At 39.8% G+C, this 22,750-nt stretch overlaps 1 protein-coding gene across 4 annotated transcripts in view; it reads left to right on the forward strand.

Moving 5' to 3' along the window:
* The window catches only part of bcar1 (BCAR1 scaffold protein, Cas family member), a 105,955-nt gene that overhangs the window by 66,539 nt on the left and 16,666 nt on the right, over positions 1-22,750 (forward strand). For all 4 annotated transcript variants that reach the window (XM_079824865.1, XM_079824868.1, XM_079824866.1 and 1 more), the window contains one exon: positions 1,857-2,558. In XM_079824865.1, coding sequence (XP_079680991.1) covers positions 1,857-2,558 — 702 coding nt within the window. The remainder of the gene's footprint in view (positions 1-1,856; positions 2,559-22,750) is intronic.

Below are 22,750 nucleotides of genomic sequence, written 5' to 3' on the forward strand. Positions count from 1 at the left end.
CGATTTTTAGATAGATAGATAGAGAGAGAGAGAGAGAGAGAGAGAGAGAGAGAGAGAGAGAGAGAGAGAGAGAGAGAGAGAGAGAGAGAGAGAGAGAGAGAGAGAGAGAGAGTGAGAGAGGCTTTTTTGCACCCTCAGATTCCAGATTTTCAAAAAGTTGTATCTCGGCCAAATACTGACCTATCCTAACAAACCAGACATCAATAGAAAGCTTATTTATTCAGCTTATTTATTCATTTCAATTGACACTTATGACTGGTTTTGTAGTCCAGGGTCACAAATGTCTGTAATTCTTGATCAATTTAATGCAGCCTTGCTGAACAAAAAGTATTACTTTCTTTAAAAAATCCTGACTCCAAACTATTGAACAACATTTTTACAAAATGTACTTTTAATGTACAACATAAATATGCAAATTTTGATTCAGGCTGTGTGAATTTTGTAATAAGTATAGATGTTTACCTCATGGTAAGTTCTTACTCATGAGTCTGAAAGTCATTAATTATGAAGTGATTTTGCCTAAAAACATTCTGCATTCAGCATTTTCTTATTTCTTTCTCTCTTTAAAATTTCCATGACAAAGACAGGAAGCTTCTAAGCACTAGTTCAAGAAGATTAAGTCCACATATTGCGCACTAGACCAAAAATCTGATACTTCACTTGTGTATTTTATCTTTTTCATGCCGCCACAGAGAATTATGCTATAGACCTTATGTAGCCCCGCTCCTTTTCAGCTCTGCACTCGTTGTGTTCTGTCTTCCTGTGTCTAACAGTACACCAAATTAATACAAACTACAAGGTCAGCATCACATCACAATGACAACTGCGTAACAAATACCAAATTGCTTCCACCATGATCCACGAATTGACGCCTCCAGTCCAAAGTGAGTTTCCCACTGATAATCTCAACTTTGTGATGGCGTTCATGCGGAGCTCATCTCGTAAATACGATCATTCCTACATGACTCAAATGCAGCATGTGTCCTGACAGGGGAGGTCTGTTAGTAATCAAACACCTGCTGGCTATCTGCTGTGTTGCATCAATCACCTGTTAGCTTGAGCTCAAAACTCTTGCAAACCACAGTGAACTCACGGTAGGAGAGCTGTAGACGGGGGTATGTGGGGTACATGGAGAGCACTGTGTTGGAAATTAGCCATCCCTTCCTATTCTCCTGCACAATGCCCCTCTGCTGAATCACTCAATAAGAGAGGGGAGGCTTACAGCAGAATACTGGAGTGCCTTGATTGAAGCTAAACTCCTCTCTTTCTTTTTTCAGTTTAACAGTTCTAGAGGGTTCCTGCTGTAACAATGACTGATCACAATCACCCAATCAAGCGCTGTGAATTTGTTGAGAGGACAGTGATAGAGTGCTATTGGTTGACTGTGGCTTCATTAAGATGGGTGATACACGTGTCTATTGGCACTGTGGCAGGCTTTAGTAGGTTTGTGCCAGAGAAGGGGGGGGGGGGGGGGGGGGCTGGTGTGCATATTGGTCCAGGGGGCCGAACTGCAAATATTTGTTTTAGTGTCAAAGACCAGCCGCACTTGTGGATGGCATTGTAAACGAGAGGACAGATGGAGTCCATGTTGTGTAAATGTGCCGGGAAGAGGTTTGAAGCAAATAGACAAAATGTAAAAAGCAATGCAGCATTACACTATAGTCACAAGCCTTGTTTACACCTGGTAAGATCTTGGGTGATCTGATCACAAGTGGTGCTAAAGCAGCTTGTTAAATTGAATCAGCATGTATTTAGTGCTGTCCACTTGTTGATCATATTGCCAAGAATGGATCCAGGTGTAATACGTGATCATTTGTGAATATAAACTCAACCTATTTCTCTTTCCTGTCTTGCAGAATGTGTTGGCAAAGGCCCTGTACGACAATGTGGCGGAGTCTCCGGACGAGTTGTCCTTTCGGAAGGGCGACATCATGACCGTCCTGGAGCGGGACACGCAAGGCCTGGACGGCTGGTGGCTGTGTTCGCTACACGGCCGTCAAGGCATTGTTCCTGGCAACCGGTTGAAGATCCTTGTGGGTATGTATGATAAACAGCAACAGCAGCAGTTACAGCTGTTGTCGAGCCAGCCCAGCCCAACCCAGAGCCAACTCAACCTGCCTCAGTGTGCCTACAACAAGCTTCCCCCGGGATCCCAGTACACGGCCATGCACCCCGCCTTCGCCTCCCCCAGCTCCGCCAACTCAACCAACCCAGAAGGAGTCTACATGCTCCCCCCCAGCCACGGTCTACCTGCCCCCTCCAGCCTCTACCAGGTGCCCACCGGCCCCCAACCTCCACAGCCCCAACCTAAAGCCCCTGCTGTGGCACAAAAGCAAAGCCAGGCACAGTACCCTCCCACCCCACAGGATGTCTACCAGGTGCCCCCCTCCATTAATGTTCCAGGCCAGGACATCTACCAGGTGCCACCCACTGTAGGAGGGCCGTGTCCCGGGCAGGACGTGTACCAGGTGCCACCCTCTATGAACCAGACACAGGACATTTACCAGATTCCGCCATCAATAGAGAGGAGCTGGGACTCTCCCAAACCCATGGGAAAGGTAGGAAAAGATTGTCTTGTGTACACATTTAACACGTTTTCTGACATGTGCATAACAAACAGCAAAACCTGAAAGATTTCACCCCATATACTATTCATAATAAAGGGATTTTTTATACATGAAATCAACATGAAATCAAAAATGATTCCATTTACTTTTTAAAAATGTATTCCATATCCTATTATGAACGATTCATTGGTGCGTATTGTAAAAAACATTTAATATAATACATTACTTTCTCCACCACTTTTTCACTCTATAATACATCATAGCCCGGTTTCACAGACAGGGCTTAGACTAAGCCAGGATTAGGCCTTAGTTCAATTAGGACATTTAAGTAACTTTTATAAACGTGCCCAAGAAAAAAACATTACTGGTGTGCATCTTGAGACAAAACAATGCCACTGACATATTTTAAGATTTGTCAGTGCAAGATTCTTTCAGTTAAAACAGCTCAAACATGCATTTTAGTCTAGGATTAGCTTAAGCATTGTCTGTGAAACCGGGGGTATATTTGATAAGTTAAATAGAAACAGAATTTAATTTTTACCATGTTTATACACAAGGATGTGTGATGAGAGAGAAACATACAGAAAGATGAGAGAAATATAGACACGGGGGTGTGTGAAGGAGGAGAGTGGTGAAGACAGTCATAAATAATGCAGAGTTTGATAACGCCGGTGACTGTGGGTAGTACAGAGTGAGTAAGCACTTTTTTTGAGTGGTAACTACAGGTTGAAGCTGTGGGCAGTGAAGGTCCCTTGAGAGAGAGTTGCAGGCCACTCTCAGGGCACTGAGCCATATGCCACGGCTGCCGCAGTGGCGGGGGAAATGAAGTGTAAAGATGGAAGGTTGAAGTGAGGAGAGGTTCAGCTGCAGACCTGCTCAATGTTAGCCACCTGTCAAATCTGTTCCACCTACAGCCATAAAGATAGAGAAATGACTCAGTGTCACTGGCTGGTCACTGTGACATGGTTAGATAAATATTAAAACGATAGCACGCTAATGAAACGGTATGCTGTTAGATCATTACTATTCGTAAAAAACTGAATGTGTTCAGGCAGTGACTAATATTCTCATTGTGTGGAAAGTTTCCATTGCAAATAAGTACCTTGATACAGTAAAGGTATCGGGTTATACGGGGTACCCACAGTACATGTCTGGAAAAGTCTTGGAAATTAATCAAGTATATTTTAGAGTCTAGGGCTTCCCAAAGCTAGCCTGGCTCCGCCCTCCTACGTACTTCCGCTCAATTAAAAATTTCCTTCAGTACTCTGTCTGGGACTGCGGTATATTCTTGGGTTTTCTCCGAACAAATTTTTACCGGTCCAATCAGTGAACAGAGGGAGTGGCTGAGAGCGATGACGTTGATGTTGTGCGCTAGTTTGAGTTGTAGTTCAGTAATGGCGGCGGAGAAAGATGCGAGCGAAGCCATTCATTCAGTTGTGGCACCACTGCCGAATATCCAGAAGTTAAAGTTAAAGAACAATCTTAGCTGAGTTTTGTTGGTGGCCCTCATCCCCACAGTTTAATTTTCCAGCTCGCTCTGTTAGTGGTGAAGGAGTTGGCTGAAGCCCTATTCGGACAGTAATTGTTTCTTGTGGGGTATTGTCATCATTTACAGGAGCAAGTCAGTGATTTTATTGCCGTCCGTCTCCCACCATCCGCGTAAAAATCCCCGGCCGAATGACCTACTGTTTTAGACAAACACCAAGGTCGTGTGGTAATTTAATTGCTGTCTGAATCCACATCTCTGAGTTTTCAAGAATATATCACTTCAAAATTCACTGTTTATATCCTTTTTGACCACTGCAGAGCACCGTGCGGTTGCGCTTCGCTGTAATTTGGATGCATTTCCAGACTTGTATTTCTTTAAATGCTGGCAAGTATTTACAAGAGCAATATATCACCGCTCAAAAAAGAAAAAGAAGAAAAGCATGTAAACATTTGAATTGGGCCATTATTTACGGCAGCATTTATTCTTATCATACCAAGCACAAGAAATATGAAATTTATCACTGAGGTGGCGTGCACAATCTGCACAGTTATTTTTACGGACTTATGTGAGAAACAGAGGCGAACGGCACGTCATACGCCACAACCAAACGTTAGCGATTGGTTTTGGCAGATCCAGAGTGGCTCTGGGCAGATCCAATAGTTTTAAACTTCAACAGAGTACCCGCCTTCAAGGAAGTTAACGCTTGTCAATGGAGAGTGGCCAGAGAGTCTGGTAAGACCAGGCTATCCCAAAGCGGGATTTGTGAGGGAACTGCAGAGGGTTTGTTGATAAAAATTATATTAATAATGATTTAAATCATTAAAATAACAAATCATTTTTAAAAATAAAATAAAACACTTACTAAAATTTTTTGAAATATTTGATTTGTTTACCATCATTTCATGTGACACTTAACCAACATCAGAGAACCATGAGCATGCGAATGTGTGAGACTAATTTAACATCTCGAGGGGTAATTAAAAGTCTATAGTCAATATAAATGTTTCGAATTACACTACTTGGTTCTTTGTGAGTGCAATAGCTACAAAAGGGTTTTAAAAATCCATAAATAAATGATAGGAACAGTCCTGCAAATCCTGAAAATGTACCATGGTATTTACAAGGTATCTCAAAGAATACCATTCCAAAATGAAGGTAAGACCATGGTCATTTTTGACTCTTTGTAGTTATTGTAAAATAGTTGGCATGGTTTTTGTTGTTATCGTAAAATGGTTCTGTCAGCCAGGAATTTTAATCGATATGACACTGGTGGAAAAATAAATTAACAACCATCCTGCCCTTGGAATTTTTGGCATTCAAAGGCGAATCTGTAAATAATCAACGTGAAATACCTGAACAAGATGTGAATTCTTAGAAGATTTCTGATTCTTCACATTTTGCAAGCGGTTTCAGCTTTAGCTCACCTTTGATTTGATCAATTTGCATCATGCTTTTGTCTATTCCGAGCCATGGTTTTTCAAGCTACCTGTTTTTTTCCCTTTACCATATTCTCTTTTCACAGAGTCTGTCAGAAAGTAGTAGTAGTCCCGGGTTTTTTACAACATACTTTACTGCCTCTCATGAGTAGTTGACAGTCAGTAGTCTGTTGCTGAAGGATTGATACTGATGGCAGTGACCAAGGAACGTACTAAATACCCTGAATACTACAGTGAGGGGGAAGAGATGGTGTGGATCAGTAGTCAAAGCCAGAGTGGATTCCAGTGAAGAGCGCGGTGCTTACGTTCTTCAGGATTTGGTGCTGCAATGAAGCCAAAAATAATGCAGCATCATGTCTGCTTCCAAAATATTCTGTCATTGCAGTTCACCATCTTTGAACACTGTTGCTAGAGCAGTTGACTGAAAGATAACTAGGAAAAAGAAAACAAGACTTTTGTTATCATTCTCAGAAGCATTAGTTATATGTTTCTATTTGCAATGCTTGTCTTGAGGTTTTCCTGTCATGTGGTTTATGGGGGGAGGTTTTGATGTGTTTTCTTTTAATGTCCTCTATTATGATCACTTGTCCTTGTGCCCACAGTCCCTTCACCACCAGCAGTTTTTCATTATGTGATAAGAGTTCCTGTTGAGAGAGAAGAGGATGGATACATGCGTACGCACACACATACACACACACACACACACACACACACACACACACAGAGCGCTAAAAAAAACACTTTTATACTTTTGCTCTGCTTAATAAAGGAATGTATTTCAAGGCAGAAATACTTCAGTCATTTAATTCTCTCAAGGCTCACGCATAACTAAATGAATGGCAGCAGTGTGTGTGCGTGCGTGGGGTAAAATAGAGTGCAACAGAGGCTGTCCATTTTTAAACGTGATTTTTATTCTACATTATTGCATTAAAATAGATAAATAGATGAAAAAAGACTAAAGGATAATACTGTGAACTTAATGTTTTTATGAGGTGATGAACCACTTCCCTAAATCCCAAGTGCTTCAAATGTAATAATTAATCAAATATAATAAATGTAATAGTAAATGTAATAAGGAATCAAAAACAGTGAAAAATTCTACCTACTTCAATATTTGGAACAGTAGTGTACATGGTAAACATTTTAAGGTATTGCGCAAATAGTAAACTGTTCAAATATATTCAGACATTTAAATTGTTTGATAGAGATATATGGGACTCGATTATGGGAGTGGATGGTCACTGTTGAACTCTTATGCAGTGATTCCTGTTTTCATAGTAAAAGCGACTTCTCATATCTCTCTTTGGGACCATAGGTAGTTTTTAGAAATGTTGTTATGAATCCCAATTTCAATAATTTGTGATTATGCTTTGACACAATGGACACTCAGACAATACTGTGGCAGCAGTAAGAGGAGTTATATGATCATTGTGGATGGGGTCAGGGTTAAGAGTAAAGGATTGTGATAAAGCAGCTGGAACAACTGAGCTGTGTGTCACATCAAAGACATGCGCAGGCAGGGTGTGTCAGCACGCGACCCACAAAGCCCCTGCACGCTTCTCCAACAGGCAGGAGTTTAAGTCCTTTTACTTTCCCTGTCTGAATGAATCATCATGGATTCTATTTAATGGAAGTCATTTCACATTGTGTGATATATTACAAGAAGTAGCCATAATTGAGAGAAATTATGAGAAACACAGTCACAATTACCATATTTTTTTTTACTACCAGGTGGAATCAAGCTTCCATAACCATTTGCTCTGTTGCCGTTTTCCCCTCTATGTCGTTTGCTGAAAAGCTCAGTGGCTCACATCTAAAAATTTCATAAGAATGAACACTAAACATTATGGCATGCTTCAATCAAAACCGATTCTTACGAAATATGACCGTAATACCGGATGTGACCTTCAGTTGCAAGAATAAGATTTGTACATGTTTGTGACTCACCGCGGCTAAGACTCGCCCTGGTGTCCTGCTTACACATTAACCAAAGTGAGCTTACACTATCAACTCAAGTTGCACATTGACCATTAGAGTAAATAAAACTGACGGATGAAGAAATATTTGAGCGTAAGCTCGTTCCTCCGGTTTAGGTCCACATGAGCGTGTCACAAAGAGTGTTTGTAGGTGAGGTATTTAGTTATATTATGGATACAGTTGAATGGACAGTGAAGAGGGGGCAGCAGAAGTGGAGAAAGAGTCTGGCCTTATCTCTTTAATAGGCCCTGCTATAGCCGTTCGGTATGCTGGACAGATAGCTGGGGTTTATTAAGGCAAGGTGTGCTGGGAAACAGGAAGGGGGAGATGGCAAGGGCTAGATTGAGATTCTGCTCTTAGTTTGCCGCACTGCCTGTTTTGAAAGTAAATGTGTAATCTTTGGAGACTTAGTTGAGGCTGCTCACCTGATCAGGCAGGGGGAGAGGAGGGAGAGGGAGGAGGTGTTGGCTTGGCTTATCTACAGGACCAGGCAGGCAGTGTTTAGAGGAGAGGGAGGGGAGAACATTGTGAGGAGACAGAATAAAGGAAGACCAGAGGGATCATGGATCCATACTCCACTGACACATCCACAGAGCCACGGCGGTATGGAGAAATACACTAGTTTAACATCTGCTATCATAATGTTATCAATGTGTTAAGCAATGTTATGAGTGAATTTCAAGGACCATTTTTACCGCACTGAAGGGCTCTGCTGAGAAGGAATGTTATAACCCGGCCATTCCAGCAAAAGTGAGCCATGTCATATTAGCAAAGAGTAAGACGGTGCTGTTTACTCACTTAAGCCTGAGGTTATTTGCTTTAGATCAAAACCATCTTTTGCTCCTGTGCACCCAAGAAGTATCAATAATTTCTTTAATACTCCCCTTGTCTGCCATTGGTTGACCAACTGGTAGTTTTGCCCAAAATTCACACTATGGGTTGAGTCAACTGTGACAGAATATGCCTACTTTCATTCTATTTAGTAGGCAAAAAATAGTATGTGCACAGAGTAGTATGTCCAAATTCGTACTATTTATAAAACGGTAGACGAAAAGCACCCGGATTGACCTACTATTTCCACCAACAATAGACACTTTACTGTCCCATGATGCCACTGGAGAGGATTTGTGAATGGCAGTGAAATGGCACAACTGAAGCTTGTAGGTAACGTGACAATGACAACATAAGTGTATAGCATGTAGTGTGTCTGAATTTCATTCATACTACACATATTAATACTATATAGAAGATACTTTTTGGTAGCACTTTAGTATGACTTTTTGCCTCACTAAACTAATTTACTGCTTATTAATAGTTAGTAATGTAGTTTTTGTAGCGTTTATGTTTAGGTATTGGGTGGGATTAAGGGATGTAGAATAAGGTCATGCAGAATAAGGCATTAATATGTGCTTTATAAGTTCTAATAAACAGCCAATATCCTAGTAATATACATGCTTATAAGCAACTGGTTAATAGCGAGAATTGAATCCTAAAGTAAAGAGTTACCTACTTTTTCAATGGTCATAATTAAAGTAAGTTTTAAACTTAATGTACCTACTAGACAGTATGTGATTTCAGACACAGCGACTGTTTTGGGCTGGTTAGGATGCTCAAATAAACAGAAATATTTTCAAAGAATCTACAGAGCCACAGTATTTACCTTGTCTGTGCTATTTCTCTCCAGAAGTTATGAGAGATGAAAAATTGTTGGTATCTTTTAATCCGACAAACGCTCCTCAACGTGGCTGTCTACCACTGTTGTGCTCTTGTGCCTTTTCGACTGTGAAACAACCAGCGTGGTCCGCATATTAACCTGCATATACTGATGCTCACTTTCATTTGGAATCAGCTGAATGTTGTATCTTGTGTCTTCATTACCAAATCATTTTTGCTGTATTTTTCACTATTATCTCATGGCAAAGTGTGCACAGCGAATTGGGAATGCCGCTGGGTGCTTGTGTGCATCTTGTGGGAATTTCCCTCACTGGCTGGCACATCTGTAATCTACTGCTCCTCTCTCCTCTCACATTCCTGAAGACCAGAGCTACTCCTCCCTGCCTTTAGATAGTCTCAGCCTCAGACTTCACACCCATGGACTGTTGGCTAAATGTCTGATGCATATGGCATTCAAAATGGGAAACACCTCGGGAGTTTCAAAGTCATCATCTGATTGGTTGAATTCTCCAGGATTTGAAGGAAATGTGTTGCGTTGCGTTCTTCAACAGTCCACCTAGAAACAAAGCCGTTGTAATGAGAAAGACCAATAAATGTCACTATTTATTGAATAGCAGTATCTTTTATTATATAACGGTTTTATATCATTTAATATATATAGTTTAAAGGCAATAAGCCACTCAAGGCCAATGCATTACAGTATTTTCCACTGAAAAGATGGTTTTAGGCTTTAGGGGCTGTTCATACAACGCATTTTTGCATTCCACTGCGCTACTTTTAGGCCGCGTGTCCACCAAAGCGTTTGTAGCCAGCTGAAAATGTTATAGGTGCTCTGCTGAAAACGCCTAGCTGTGGGTGCTTGAGAGCATTTTAGCAGTGCAGTGCTTTTTTCACTTGAGACTTTATAATACGGAATATCTGCGGAAGTGTTACTAGCATCTCATTACACAGATAGTTTGTTTCTGTATTGATTCTATATAGAAATGTCGATACAATGTAAAGTATTTGCTCTGGCTCTTGTTTAAAATTATTTTGTTCCGTTAATATGCTTCTTCTTCTGTTGACGTTGTACAATCAGAATGTGACAGTTGGTCAGTGTTGTATTTGTCCTGCCCCTCCTCCACTGGTTACATTCATGGCGTTCTAAAAACGCGCCGCTCCCATTGAAAACAATTGAATACACTACGCCAGCCAGCCGCGTGCAAAAATGCTTTGGTGGACACGCGGCCTAAGACTCTGTTTACACCTGGTATTAAGATGCGTTTTGGTTGATCGGATCACAAGCGGACAACGCTAAATACAGGTGTAAACAGGGTCTAAAATGTTTTGAGCTTGTCCACTTTTTACCACTTCCAGAGGTAGTCGAAAATGCATTCAACCAGACTGCTTTCATAGTTTAAATGCTCATGTGGTCGAATGCTTTCAAACAGCCACAAAATGACCTCACACGTAAACATTATGGGAAGAACGCTAGCTAGATGGGATTTAAACTTTTTCAGCTGAAGACCCAAGTTTGGTTTGAAGAGGAAACACGTACCAAGCACAATGTTCTCTCACCATTCCTGATTTCTAAGGCTCACTCGCAGCGTTCGGCATGATCTTGCGGCTATCAGAGCAGCAACAAAAGCTGTTGTTCTCTGTACGTTTTTCCGTCATCTCCGGGCTCGTTCATATGTAAATTGTGTGAGCTTATTTCATCTATTAGATCAAAAGATCTGAAAAAGTCCATACATTTTACATAGACCCTCCCCTCGAAGAAATCAGGACAGAAGGGATTGAAAGTGGACAAACGAGAATTAAAATGAGGATCTAAACAGAAATGCGTCTCCCTCGTCTACATGTGATCCGATTGACCAAAACGCATCTTAATATGTTTTTCCAGTATATACATGTGCTGGATGGATGTCTTTGACCATTGTGTTGGCGTCTTTTGCACGACACGGCAGTTTAAAAAAAATGTCTTCCTTGCTTTTCGAAGCAAAAACACATTCTGTGTAAATGGCCCATAAGAGCACCTCATATTCAAATGGCATCATCGCTGTTTTTCATTAAGTTACATAGATTGTGTCAAATGTTTTACTGTTTATTATTTATGATTCTTACATTCAAGTGGATGCTTCAAATTGATTAATATAGATATATAGAAGATTCATTCAGGATCTGGGGCCTCATTTATTAAACTAAGGATTTAAAAAAAGGATTAGCGTCAGAAGTGGCGTACGGATGAAACATAGGACGTGCGTACGCACAGAAATATTCGGTATACAGGTAGCGCAGCTTATGCGGCTTCATGTCACGCCCATAGTTGCCCATAAATAGTCTTTGAAACGCCCACAAGTTAATATTCATCGATTGCGAAATCATGGCAAACACAGAGAGGAAATAAAAAAAACGTAACTTCACTCAATGTGAAGTAGAAGTTATCGTTGGCGAGATGGAAAAGAGGAGGGCACAGTGTTTGGAGGGCACAGTGTGGGCATTACTAATGCCAAAAAGGCACTTGAGTGGCAAAAGGTTACAGACGCTGTAGATGCTGTAGCCTCACAACCTCGGACCGTGGCCGAAATAAAAAAGAAATGGTCTGACATCAAAGTCGAGGCAAAAAAGCATCCAGCGCTCCATCGCAAAAATAAAACAAACTAAAGGCATATGCATGAATACCATGATTCCGTAGCTGATGAAGACATTTTTACTATGAAAAAAACTTTCCCCAGTGGACAATTAATACATCTATCTATCTATCTATCTATCTATCTATCTATCTATCTATCTATCTATCTATCTATCTATCTATCTATCTATCTATCTATCTATCTATCTATCTATCTATCTATCTATCTATCTATCTATCTATCTATCTATCTATCTATCTATCTATCTATCTATCTATCTATCTATCTATCTATCTATCTATCTATCTATCTATCTATCTATCTATCTATCTATCTATCTATCTATCTATCTATCTATCTATCTGTCTATCTATCTGTCTATCTAATTGCATCTATATCTGCTCCGCCAGACGGACACATTGACGAGGATATTCGTTTTGTACATTATTTCGTTCTGTTTCCCATATTATTTATGAGGATGCTTGCATAACATGCCAATATTATTGCAGAACATATTTCACTTTTCTTTTTGCAAATGTGTTAATTTGCATTTCTGTTGTAATTTTTGTTTGATTTTTGAGTTTTACACTGCAGAGCGATCAAATGGGTGTTTGTGTAGGCGGTTAATTGACTTGCTTTGTGAAGTCTTCATGTTATTTATGAAAGGCAGTATTGCCATTTCTTTTACACAACGGTCTAAAGTTTCACACACTTTCACGTGTTTCTTCCATCTGCCGACGGTGTCGCCATTTCTCATTTCACCTGTTTTTGTGTGTACGCCTGGGTCAGAGCTTGCGTGTAGGACCGCATATTTTCCCGTCAAGTTTGCTTTTTATAATTACCAATTATTGCTTAGAGAGCGGCGTACGCCTTCTTTTGTCCGTACGCAACGTTTATAAATGAGGCCCCTGGACATCTCTGTCATAGGCACTCTATCCTTCTCTGTCTTTCTGTTTCTCCTTTTGATTCTTTTCTTCACTGTGAGTACCTCAGAATATTGAATAGAGAGCCCTTAATGGTTGTTTAAATAGTCTCGGTTCCCCTCAGGAGCCTGTGTGTGATTTTAGGTTTGTATCTCTGGGCCTCACTGCAGTGCATTGTGGGCTTTTTAAGAGGGACTTTGATATTGGCCTCACATCACAGCACACGAGTGAAGCATTGGCTGCTCCAGGGCACTGCGCCTCACGTAGCCTCATTACTCTCTCCTCAGACTGCACACGCTGACTCTGAATCAGCACATATCCACCAGTAGTCTCCTGTACATAGTAATGTGATGCAGAGAGTGTGTGTGAAGACAACATGGCATCCATTACAAGCAGTGTGTCTGGGCTCAGTGTAGCGGCTGCAGGTTTCTTGTGATGTAGCTCGTGTGGAAGATGGGGAAAGAGAGAGCGACTGAAGGAGAAAGCAAGTGCTGATGCAATGTTTCCCTTACAGCTGGAGGAGATGCAGGAAGTAGCGTGATGACTGGGCAGTTCTGAACACGGTGCTCATCTGGTCCACCGATGTGCTTTATTTACTATTCCCTGAGCTTCAGAGCTCAGTTGAAATCTCATTGTATCCTCATGACCAGGGTTGGGGAGTAAGAAACTAAAAAAAGAGACTTATTTAACTACATTTTTCAGTAGCTTGAGAGTAGCCCAGCTCCCTGCTGCTGAAGAAAAAAAAACTTAAACCAGCCTAAGCTGGTTTTCTGGTTTAAATTGTTCTCACAGGCTGGTTTAGAGGGGTTTGGGCAGTTTTTACTGTTCATAACCATCTAAGACCTAGCCTGGCTCCGCCCTCCTACGTACTTCCGCTCAATTTTAATTTTCAATTTTAATTTTCCTTCAGTTCCTACACAACACCCTTTTCAACTAAAAATTGAAAACAGTTTTGGCCATTCATTTACACAACAGTGTTTGGGGGTCCTGAAAATGTGAACTTTTGAAAACATGTTTCAAAGTGCAAGTTTTTGAAAACGATACCATTATTGCATTCGTGCAAACTAGAAAAACGTGAATTTGTTGTGTGACTTGCATGCGTATTACGTGTTCAGTCTATAGGTGCGTAGTGTTTCTTTACAAAGTGACATCGCCAACAACTGGCCTGACATGCATAATATAGCAGTTTTAGTCGTTATTGTGGATCCGTGCGGATGGGGATCGTTTTGACAAAGGAAAAACATTTCCGTTTTTAGTACATAGATGACGTGAGACCATAATCAAACACACTCTCATAAGTAATGAAGTTGGATTCTTTTTAGTGAATTGGTTCATTCATTCCTGTTAATGCTCTGGTTCAAAAATGATTCGCCAAGTCCCGTTTACAGCAGATGATGTGGTGGGAAAAACATGATATTGTGGGACTTGAATTAAGAATAAATTCCCAAGAATTAAGTTCCAACTTATTATTTTGTTCCCTATTTTTAGTTAATGGGAAATTAGGGAACAAATTAAACTAAAATGATGGAACAAACTAATCAAATGGGGCCATGAATTAATAAGTTGTGGGAAGTAATTATTAATTTGTGGCCACAATATAATTTTTTTCTTCTGCATGTAATGCGCATGACTTTTACAGCATTTTATGTATTCTGTATATTTATATGTATTCGGCATTATATGTAATCATATGCATTTCATTTTATGTATGTAGCAATATATTTCATTAAATGCTGCTATAAATTAGTGTATTTGTTTTATTGTATTTAGTGTATGTATATCTTTTCAAGTTTAATGGTGTCACTCCAATTGAGATAAATGCAAATATGACTTGTCAATCATCTATTATTACTATAAAATGTTTAAATATTCCCCTCTTAAATAGCTTTAATGGAGTTAGCTACTTTTTAGTAGCTTGTAGTTTTGATGGACTGTAGTTGAACCTAAGTGACTGTCTTCGAGGACACATCACAGTTGGACACATCATGTGTCCATTTGGCTTTCACCTTCAGGCCTCGGGAGATCTTGGTTAGGTCAGTCAGCAGCAGTGAGGGGGTCTTTGTGCTTTGTAACCTTGAGCACACCACTTTATCAGTTAACACAGCCACACAGCCACAGGTCATGTACGATAGAGAGTGAAAAAGACAGCATGGGTGTCTGAAGAAAGACAAAATATGAATCTTCCTAGCAGGATCTCCTCCATTACCTGCTGTGGTCTCATTTTCTGCTCTGACAGCGAGTGCCGAGCGGGGGGACGGGAGATTGACAGCTGAAGGGAGCAGAGGAAAACGGCGAGATCAGTGGGACAGAATTAGCAGGCTGAGCGGTGATGACGGGTGGAGCCGCGGGACGAGGTTTCGCTTCTCTTGCGCTGTGTCCTGTCATTAACGTCCCCACATAGCCAGCAGCGGCTCGAGGGAGAGGAGGGGAGATGGGGCCCAATGCGGGCCCCTCAGCGTAAACAGCAGACCACTGCGAGCCTTTATTTGTGCTCCAGTGGCCTTCATCAAAGGGCTGGAATATCGCAGGAGGCCACAGGGTTCACTTTGTACTGCAGGGAGTTGAAAGGACTGAAAAAACACAGATCAGAGAGAAGAACAGGGGGCCTAATGGAGCCGCAAACTCATTTACTGCGTCTTCACACACGCCGTATGTCTTCCGCTGGAGAGTACACACAACCTTTGCTCCCTGTGTGTTGTTCATAATTTTATTTATGTTCATATATGTGCATACTAGTAGGTTTAAAGGAGGCATGGTGTCAGATTTTAATTGGCTCGTGAAAAGCTAACTTCAGCACCACAGGCTAAACTCAGTGGTCACCATTTAAACCATCTCTGTGATGTTTTACATCTTTCCCTGAAGGTCAGAGGATACAGGAAATTACAGCTAGTTCGGAAATGCAGACCAAATGTTGCCTTGTGTAAAAAGCTAATATTTATTGTCACTTTTGTTAAAAAAAGTGCACAAAAAGCAAAAAGTTCCCACAAAAATAAAAATCCTGTCATCATTTAATCACCCTTATGTTGAACAGAAAAGATGATTTTGTCCATATAATCAAAGTCAATGGGGTCCAAACAGCTATTTAAATACTATTATTTATGTACTATTGCTAGTATTTATTCATATTTTGAATTAGATTTATTTTTATATTTTCATTTTTATTTCAGGTAAGTTTTAGTAAATTTCTTATGCGCTTTTGTCATTTTTATATTTTTGTCACTGTTATATTTAGCTTTAGTCTATTTGTATTTTTTGTTTATTTTAAATAATTTTAGTTCTATTTTTTATTTTATTTCAGTTAGTTGCCAAGGCAACATTTCTAATTTCTAATTTCTAATATCTAATATTTATGTTATTACAGCTTTATTTCAGTTGACAAAAAAACTTGTTTTAATGGATACAGTTTTAGTTAACTGTACCAAACAAATTCTGTTGTGTTCCTCAGCAGAACTAAAGTCATAAAGGTTTATAATTTTTTAGCTGAAAGGTCACTTTAAATGCACTTTCTTTCATGGCTAAATATAAATATATATATCTAAATATATAAATAAATATATCTTGAATGATATCTCTTTTGAGCGTCTTTCACTTCCTCAAACACGCACAATGGTCTCAGGAACTGAATAACCTTTGATCACTGGCCACAGGGACGGTGTGGTCTCCAAGGAGACACACTCATCTCGGTCTTATTAATAGGTGCTACGGACAGGCCTGAGTGTTGTGTTGCCAGGACAGCAGGAGGAGAGGAAGTGTGTATGTGTGTGTGTACAGAGGTCTGCACATATGCTGTCTCAGTTATATGCATTACTGCAACCAGCATCGGTAAGAAACAAGAGAAAAGGAGAGGAAGCGCAACGAGATGAAACCGAGAAAGGAAATGCAAAAACAGAAAGATAGAAAGACTGTTTGATCTGACACCATGCCTCCTTTAAACCTACTAGTACGCACATATATGAACATAAATAAAATAATGAAATGAAGAGTGTTTGCTGAGCTGGTTTGAATAAATGCCATTCATTTAGATTGTTTGTGAAAGAAAGAGAAAACGAGAAATTTGCTCTGAAAGGAACAAATAAGCAAAACTGTTTTTACAGTTTGCTTAATGATCCTTCCTCACGGAAATCAAACAATGAATATCAGTCAATGTGTTTCGACACCAGAAGATGACGGTTAGAGGTTAATGCATGTTGAAATGTGGTTATCATGTGGGAGGAGCAAATTTGAAGCTGCCTTGTATTTCTGATCTCATTCCTGTCCTCTATCTTTATAATAAAATGTAACATGAGAAAATGTAAGTGGTGCTTGCTTGTTGCTAATTTGCTGCCACAACGCTTAAGTAGTAGGTCTAGGTCCGTGGTTTAAGTTTAAGGGATTGTTTTGCCTGATTTCGTAGTGTCCTACAAAGCAGCACTAATAAGTGATGGTTAAAACATATCTTTAAGGGACTTTTCACGCCCAGCGCGGTCATGGCAGTAATGTAGGGCATGTGTCAGGGGGCTTTGGGGAGCTGTTGCTGGAGATCTGTGTGGATTAGTACTCGGGGCCTCGCTGTCTCCAGGAGCCCCTCCGGCCTCTTGCCCCACCAGCCGTCCCGTCACACACCCTCACATGTGGCGCATGCCACATGGTACTGGCCCCAAGCAAAGCTCATATTCACAAGTGTTGAGCTAATTAGCCACTGATTAATTCCACACCCAAGGATGAGGTTGGGTTTATGGGCTATAAATCCTCACTACTACCCTGCTTTTTCTGTTCCATTCTGGTCGGCTGTTAATGTTTCAGGGATGAAGCTTCTGATCTGGGTCACCCGACAGCCATCTTTACTTAAACCATTTAAGGAAGAGTTTTAACTGACCCAATTTGAAGGATTAGCTTCAACTGAATTATGTTTTTGCAGCAGGGAAACCCTTTCCACATAATTGTTTAAAACTGTAAAATAAACTAAACAATATTATTTTTGTAACCAGGGCTTGACATCAACACCCGCCAAACAGTCAAATGCGGGTGTATTTCAGCAGTGGCGTGTAACGCAGTCTTTTTAATTTAATGTAACTTTTTAACTCCTACTGGTTTAATTTGATATATATATATATATATATATATATATATATATATATATATAGGATTGCGCGCATTGTGCATAATTACATTTTTTAATTTTGTGCTCACGCCCAAATTGTGCGCACATTAAGCCGCCTCTCAGTACTTAATTGAGTTCCTTTTCGCTGCTTATTGCACTTAAAAATACACACAAAATAATGTCAAAATGCCAGTCTTGGCGAGTATTCATGTAGACACAGTCAGTTGTGTAAACAGTTGAGAAAGAAAACGCATGTATAACAGTATAATGGATCTGTGTGTCAGATTTTAAAGTGACAGCAGCCTAATATACCTGCAAATTATGAGATAATATAAAAAAATATCTATCTGGCATGTTATCGATGTCAAAATTGTGGCCGGTGAATATGCTATAACTTTGGAAAACCACTCGACACAGTGGCTGGTGAGCAAAAAAGTTAATGTCACCCTGTTTGTAGCATATTTTTCCAAGTTTTTGTCATCTAAAATACTGTTAATAGCAGTAAAACTTTATTATAAAATTGTCTTTAACTGCACTGTCTTATAAACATCTGGTCAGTGAGATTAATTCAGAAGGATTCAGTGATTTGTGATTCAAACCATTTACTTGACTGATTCACTAACCTGCTCTTAAGAGTCAAATGGAATCGGTTGTGGGTTTGTTTTTGCATGCAGTACTAGTGAAGACAATACAAGAGAAGGATGTTTTGTCTGTTTCTTGTCTTTGTCTTTTTTTAATCATATTTGACTCGGACTGCAAATCTCTTTGGCCATGGAACTGTAGATTCAGCAGCTGTGCAGTGCTGACACTCAATATCACTGCAGGAAACACTGCATTCAAATGAAATACACTACTTTCAAAGACATCCTACATTAAACTTCTGCTAAAAAAAAACCCTTAAAAACAACCAGAGTCAAACCTTGACTCACTCAAGGTTTACATAAAACTCAGAAGTGGACTTTCAAACCCAACTCAAAGGGATTTGGGCAAAAATTCATCCAGTACATCTGCAGATGTGGCAGAGGGAGGCTGTTCTCTGGGGATGGCAAATGTGTGTGTGTTCATGGTCCAGATGAGGCCCCACTGGCACCCACATCACAACAAGTCACAGAGCCCAGCTGAGCCCGTGCTCACATGCCCACAGCTGGAGACGCCTCAACCCGGTGATGGACGTCTTTCACTAGGGCACGTGTTGACCACTGTTAGACATGACATCACCTCTAGTTAAAGGCATTATTGCAAACGTCTTTTAATAAATTGCACGTGTCCCTCTTTTTGTTTAGAAAAAAAAAAACCTGTCACACTGAGGCACAGTTTCAATTGTATAGCCACAAGATGTGAACAATATGCTTAGTATTTTAGTGAGAAATTGCAAAAATTGAGTCTTGTAGTTAAATAAAATTTTACAACCAAATTAATTTTCAATGCCATAAACCCTGATTGACTGTAAAAATATATATTAATAATACACAACAGAAGAATTCAATGTTCAGTCAGTGCTTTTATAAAATTATAAACTTCACATTTCTGCTTTAAAACATTCCAAAGATTGGCCCCCATTCACTGCCAAGTGGCTCTCTGTATCTGTATACCTCCATATATATATGTATATTTAATTTTTTTTTTTTTAAGAAGGAACTCTGAACTCTGAATATTCCTATAATGTGACGGCTGGGTTGCAAAAACAAGGAGAAGTGGATCTAAACGCAGCAGTTTTATTTAACACACATATATATGTATATATATAGATATATATATTTTTTATTTTTTTTCTATTTATTTATTTTTTTATTTTTTTAAAGAAGGAACTCTGAACTCTGAATATAATTAACGAAAATTAACATCAGGTGAAACAGATAATCAAACAATACATCGTTAAGGAAAATGTTTGCTACTGAAATGGCTAAGGCTATGTTCACACTGTCAATCCAAATCTGATTATTTGTGTATCCGATTGGAATCTGATCTAAAATTATTGACATCTACATTGTGTATCGCAACCATTTAGATTTGTGTTTCCTGTGCCACTCTTTTGTTTTCTGGAATATCTGTATTGGTTTCTATGGCAATGACGTTGCTTTAGTAGGCATACGCCAAAAACAACAACATCGACCGCAAAATAGAGGGGTTTGCAATACAGATGTTTTCTTATTTACAACATGGCCATGTGTAGCCGCCGCACTGGACTACTGCGTCTTATGAGGCAGCAGCAGAAACATAGGAGGCTGGTATAGTGGCTTTATTGTGTGCTGTCATCTCCGCCGGTCTCAAGACATGTTGAACTCTCATTTTCTGCTCGTCCGGCACTTTGCAACAACACAGCTTTGTTTCTTCAGCGACTTTCAGCATGTTTTCCATAACAACATCTGACGTTTACATTTTCTGTGCAGTGAAAAATTCACATAAACCATGCAAAATCCGATCAGAGCAGTCAGACTGAAACAGAATTCAAGAAATTTGAATAGGATTTCACATATGAATGTAGCTTGAAAAGGATTTGTAAAAATTGAATGTGTTTTTTTTGCTGTTCACACTTGCTAAATCTGATCTGATTTAAATCATATATGCATAAAAATCAGATTTGGACTGACAGTCTGAACAAGGCTTAAATAAGCTAAATAAATTCCAAGACCGATGGAAAATGAGGGTAAAACTGAAGTGTACATCATGCCAACACACACAGAACCCTGACCTGCACCCCCCGCTCCGCACACAGTAAAGAGGACAGCTTGCTCCACAGATGGCCATGAAGAGAGTGGTGGTAGGGGGCTATGGGGGAAATGCTTATGCACAGCCACTTATATAGAGAAAGAGTGAGTATGAATATAGCGTATGTGAAGGTATGTGGAAGCCCTTCAGCGTTTGGACTTTGACCCCTCATTATGTTCCGGGCCTCTGGACGCAGTTATTTGTGGCACTGCGTTGAATCAAAGACAAGCTTGGGGTCAACTTTGCTAAATCTAACTATTGAAACCTTGAATCAAGAAATATTTTGGGATAATATTGGACTCTGTGAATGGGTTTTAGAAATGGATGGGAAACTCTTTTGAAAAGGGGAAACTGAAATGAATGGCTTGTGTGGAATGTGAGACTGGCTGGAATTACGTTTATCAGATTGTCCATTCACAACCATTTCGCTTTTTCTGTTTGGTGTTATTACATTAAAAAATGCCATATGGTTTGAATATGGATTCTGAATTGAGTTGTTTTTATGACACATTTAAAATTGAAGTTATATGTAAATGTATAGTATGTGTATGTAGATATGGGAAACGTTATAGTTGCGGATGTGTTTGGTAAATTATGAGATCTTTTTTCATGTTGTAGTGGTCTTTTACAATGTATTTATATCTCATTAAATTTGTCTGTGACTGATTTTGTTTTAATTTCTCAAGATTTTAACCAGTTATTGAACACAGATTGTGACCTTTACTTATGTTTATGTACCTTGACAAAGGCTTGTTGCTGAAACGTTAAAAATATACTTAGAATTTCATGTTTAGTTATATTCTTTTTTTATGGTGTTATTATTAAATTAAAATGATTATTCTTGTTTCTGTGAGTTGAGGAAATTCACTGACCTCCGATATTTGAAAGCCTGACAGGAAAATAGCATACATTTGAAGAGCTTTGAAAGAAAATCTCAGCATGATGTTTTTAAGAGCAAGAGTGCAAAAATGTGCACAGCTGAGTGACCAAAAAATTGAGGAAAAAGCAGAACAGTTAAGATATCTGTTTAATTTGTTGTCACAGTTTTTTTGTTTTGTTTCAAGTATGCATTTTTAATGAGATCCCTCTGAGATCTCCCAGGATCCTCAGCATCAGGTATTCGGTTTTCAGGCATAGATTCAAATTAGTGACATCCATGGTCCAAGGAGCCAGGCCTGGCTGGAATGTCTTCAGCGGACCTGGCTGCACTCTTTAGAGTGGTGGCATGTGTCATTGTGTCAGCTGGGGTAAGGAGGTCACAGCTCGTCGATGCAGCAGGGGGTACGGGGGCTTTTGTAAAGCAGCCTTTGCAATCTGTCCCTCTCTTTAGGGCTGAACCTAATGGCCATGTAGCTGCTGTGATTGTGACTCTTGGCCAGCTGTCATGGCGCGGGGCAACAGTCAGACGGTCACCGCTCCCCTATTGTTTCCTTCCACACCAGGGAGTGTTTGTCTCTTTGTGACATCATCATTACAGGCACTTCACCCCGCCCCCCAAGAGATCGTTGTGACAGCTGGAGGCCTGGACACACCCACTCTCTATGACCAGACCCTTTCAGCTATATTGATGAGGGCTGGAAGATGGCAGTCCACCATATGTGCCATCTTTGCTCCCCAGAGCAGCGCTCATTGATAATTCACATTATTGATCGGTGGTCATTACGGCCGGCCCTTCAGAGGCTCTCAGCAGGATGGAGTGACTATTACTTAAAGCAAAGCACAGGTCTGAGAGGGCATTGAAATAAAACGGGGTGTACAGTACTAAAGGACCACAGTGTTGGCAATATTTATGTATATAAAGTCTCTGACAGTGACCTGTAAGCAATAACAGAATGTTATTCTATGGTTGCTGCACAGTGATATACGCAGTCTGTAAACAGGTGTTTCACATCATAACTGGTGCATTTTTGCATGGTTGGAACAGTGTATTGACCAATCAATATTCAGGACTGTGATTTATTTATGAATTATACAACAGCTCTGAAGGTGGCTCATGTGATGGATGGATGGATAGATAGATACTAACTTCGTAGATAAGCAAATAACTGGATAGATACATAGATACTAACTGAACTCAACTAGATAGATTAATGTATGGATAGAGACACTATATTGCCAAAAGTTTTGGGACGCCTGCCTTTACATGCACATTAACTTTAATCATATTCCATTCTTAATCCATAGGGTTTAATACAGAGTTGGCCTACCGATTTGGTGGGGTGTCCCAATACTTTTGGCAATATAGTGTCTGTAAATAACTGGATAGATAGATTCTAACTAAAC

The sequence above is a fragment of the Gobio gobio genome (genome assembly GCF_949357685.1).
Source record: "Gobio gobio genome assembly, chromosome: 9".
Taxonomy (NCBI): Eukaryota; Metazoa; Chordata; class Actinopteri; order Cypriniformes; family Gobionidae; genus Gobio; species Gobio gobio.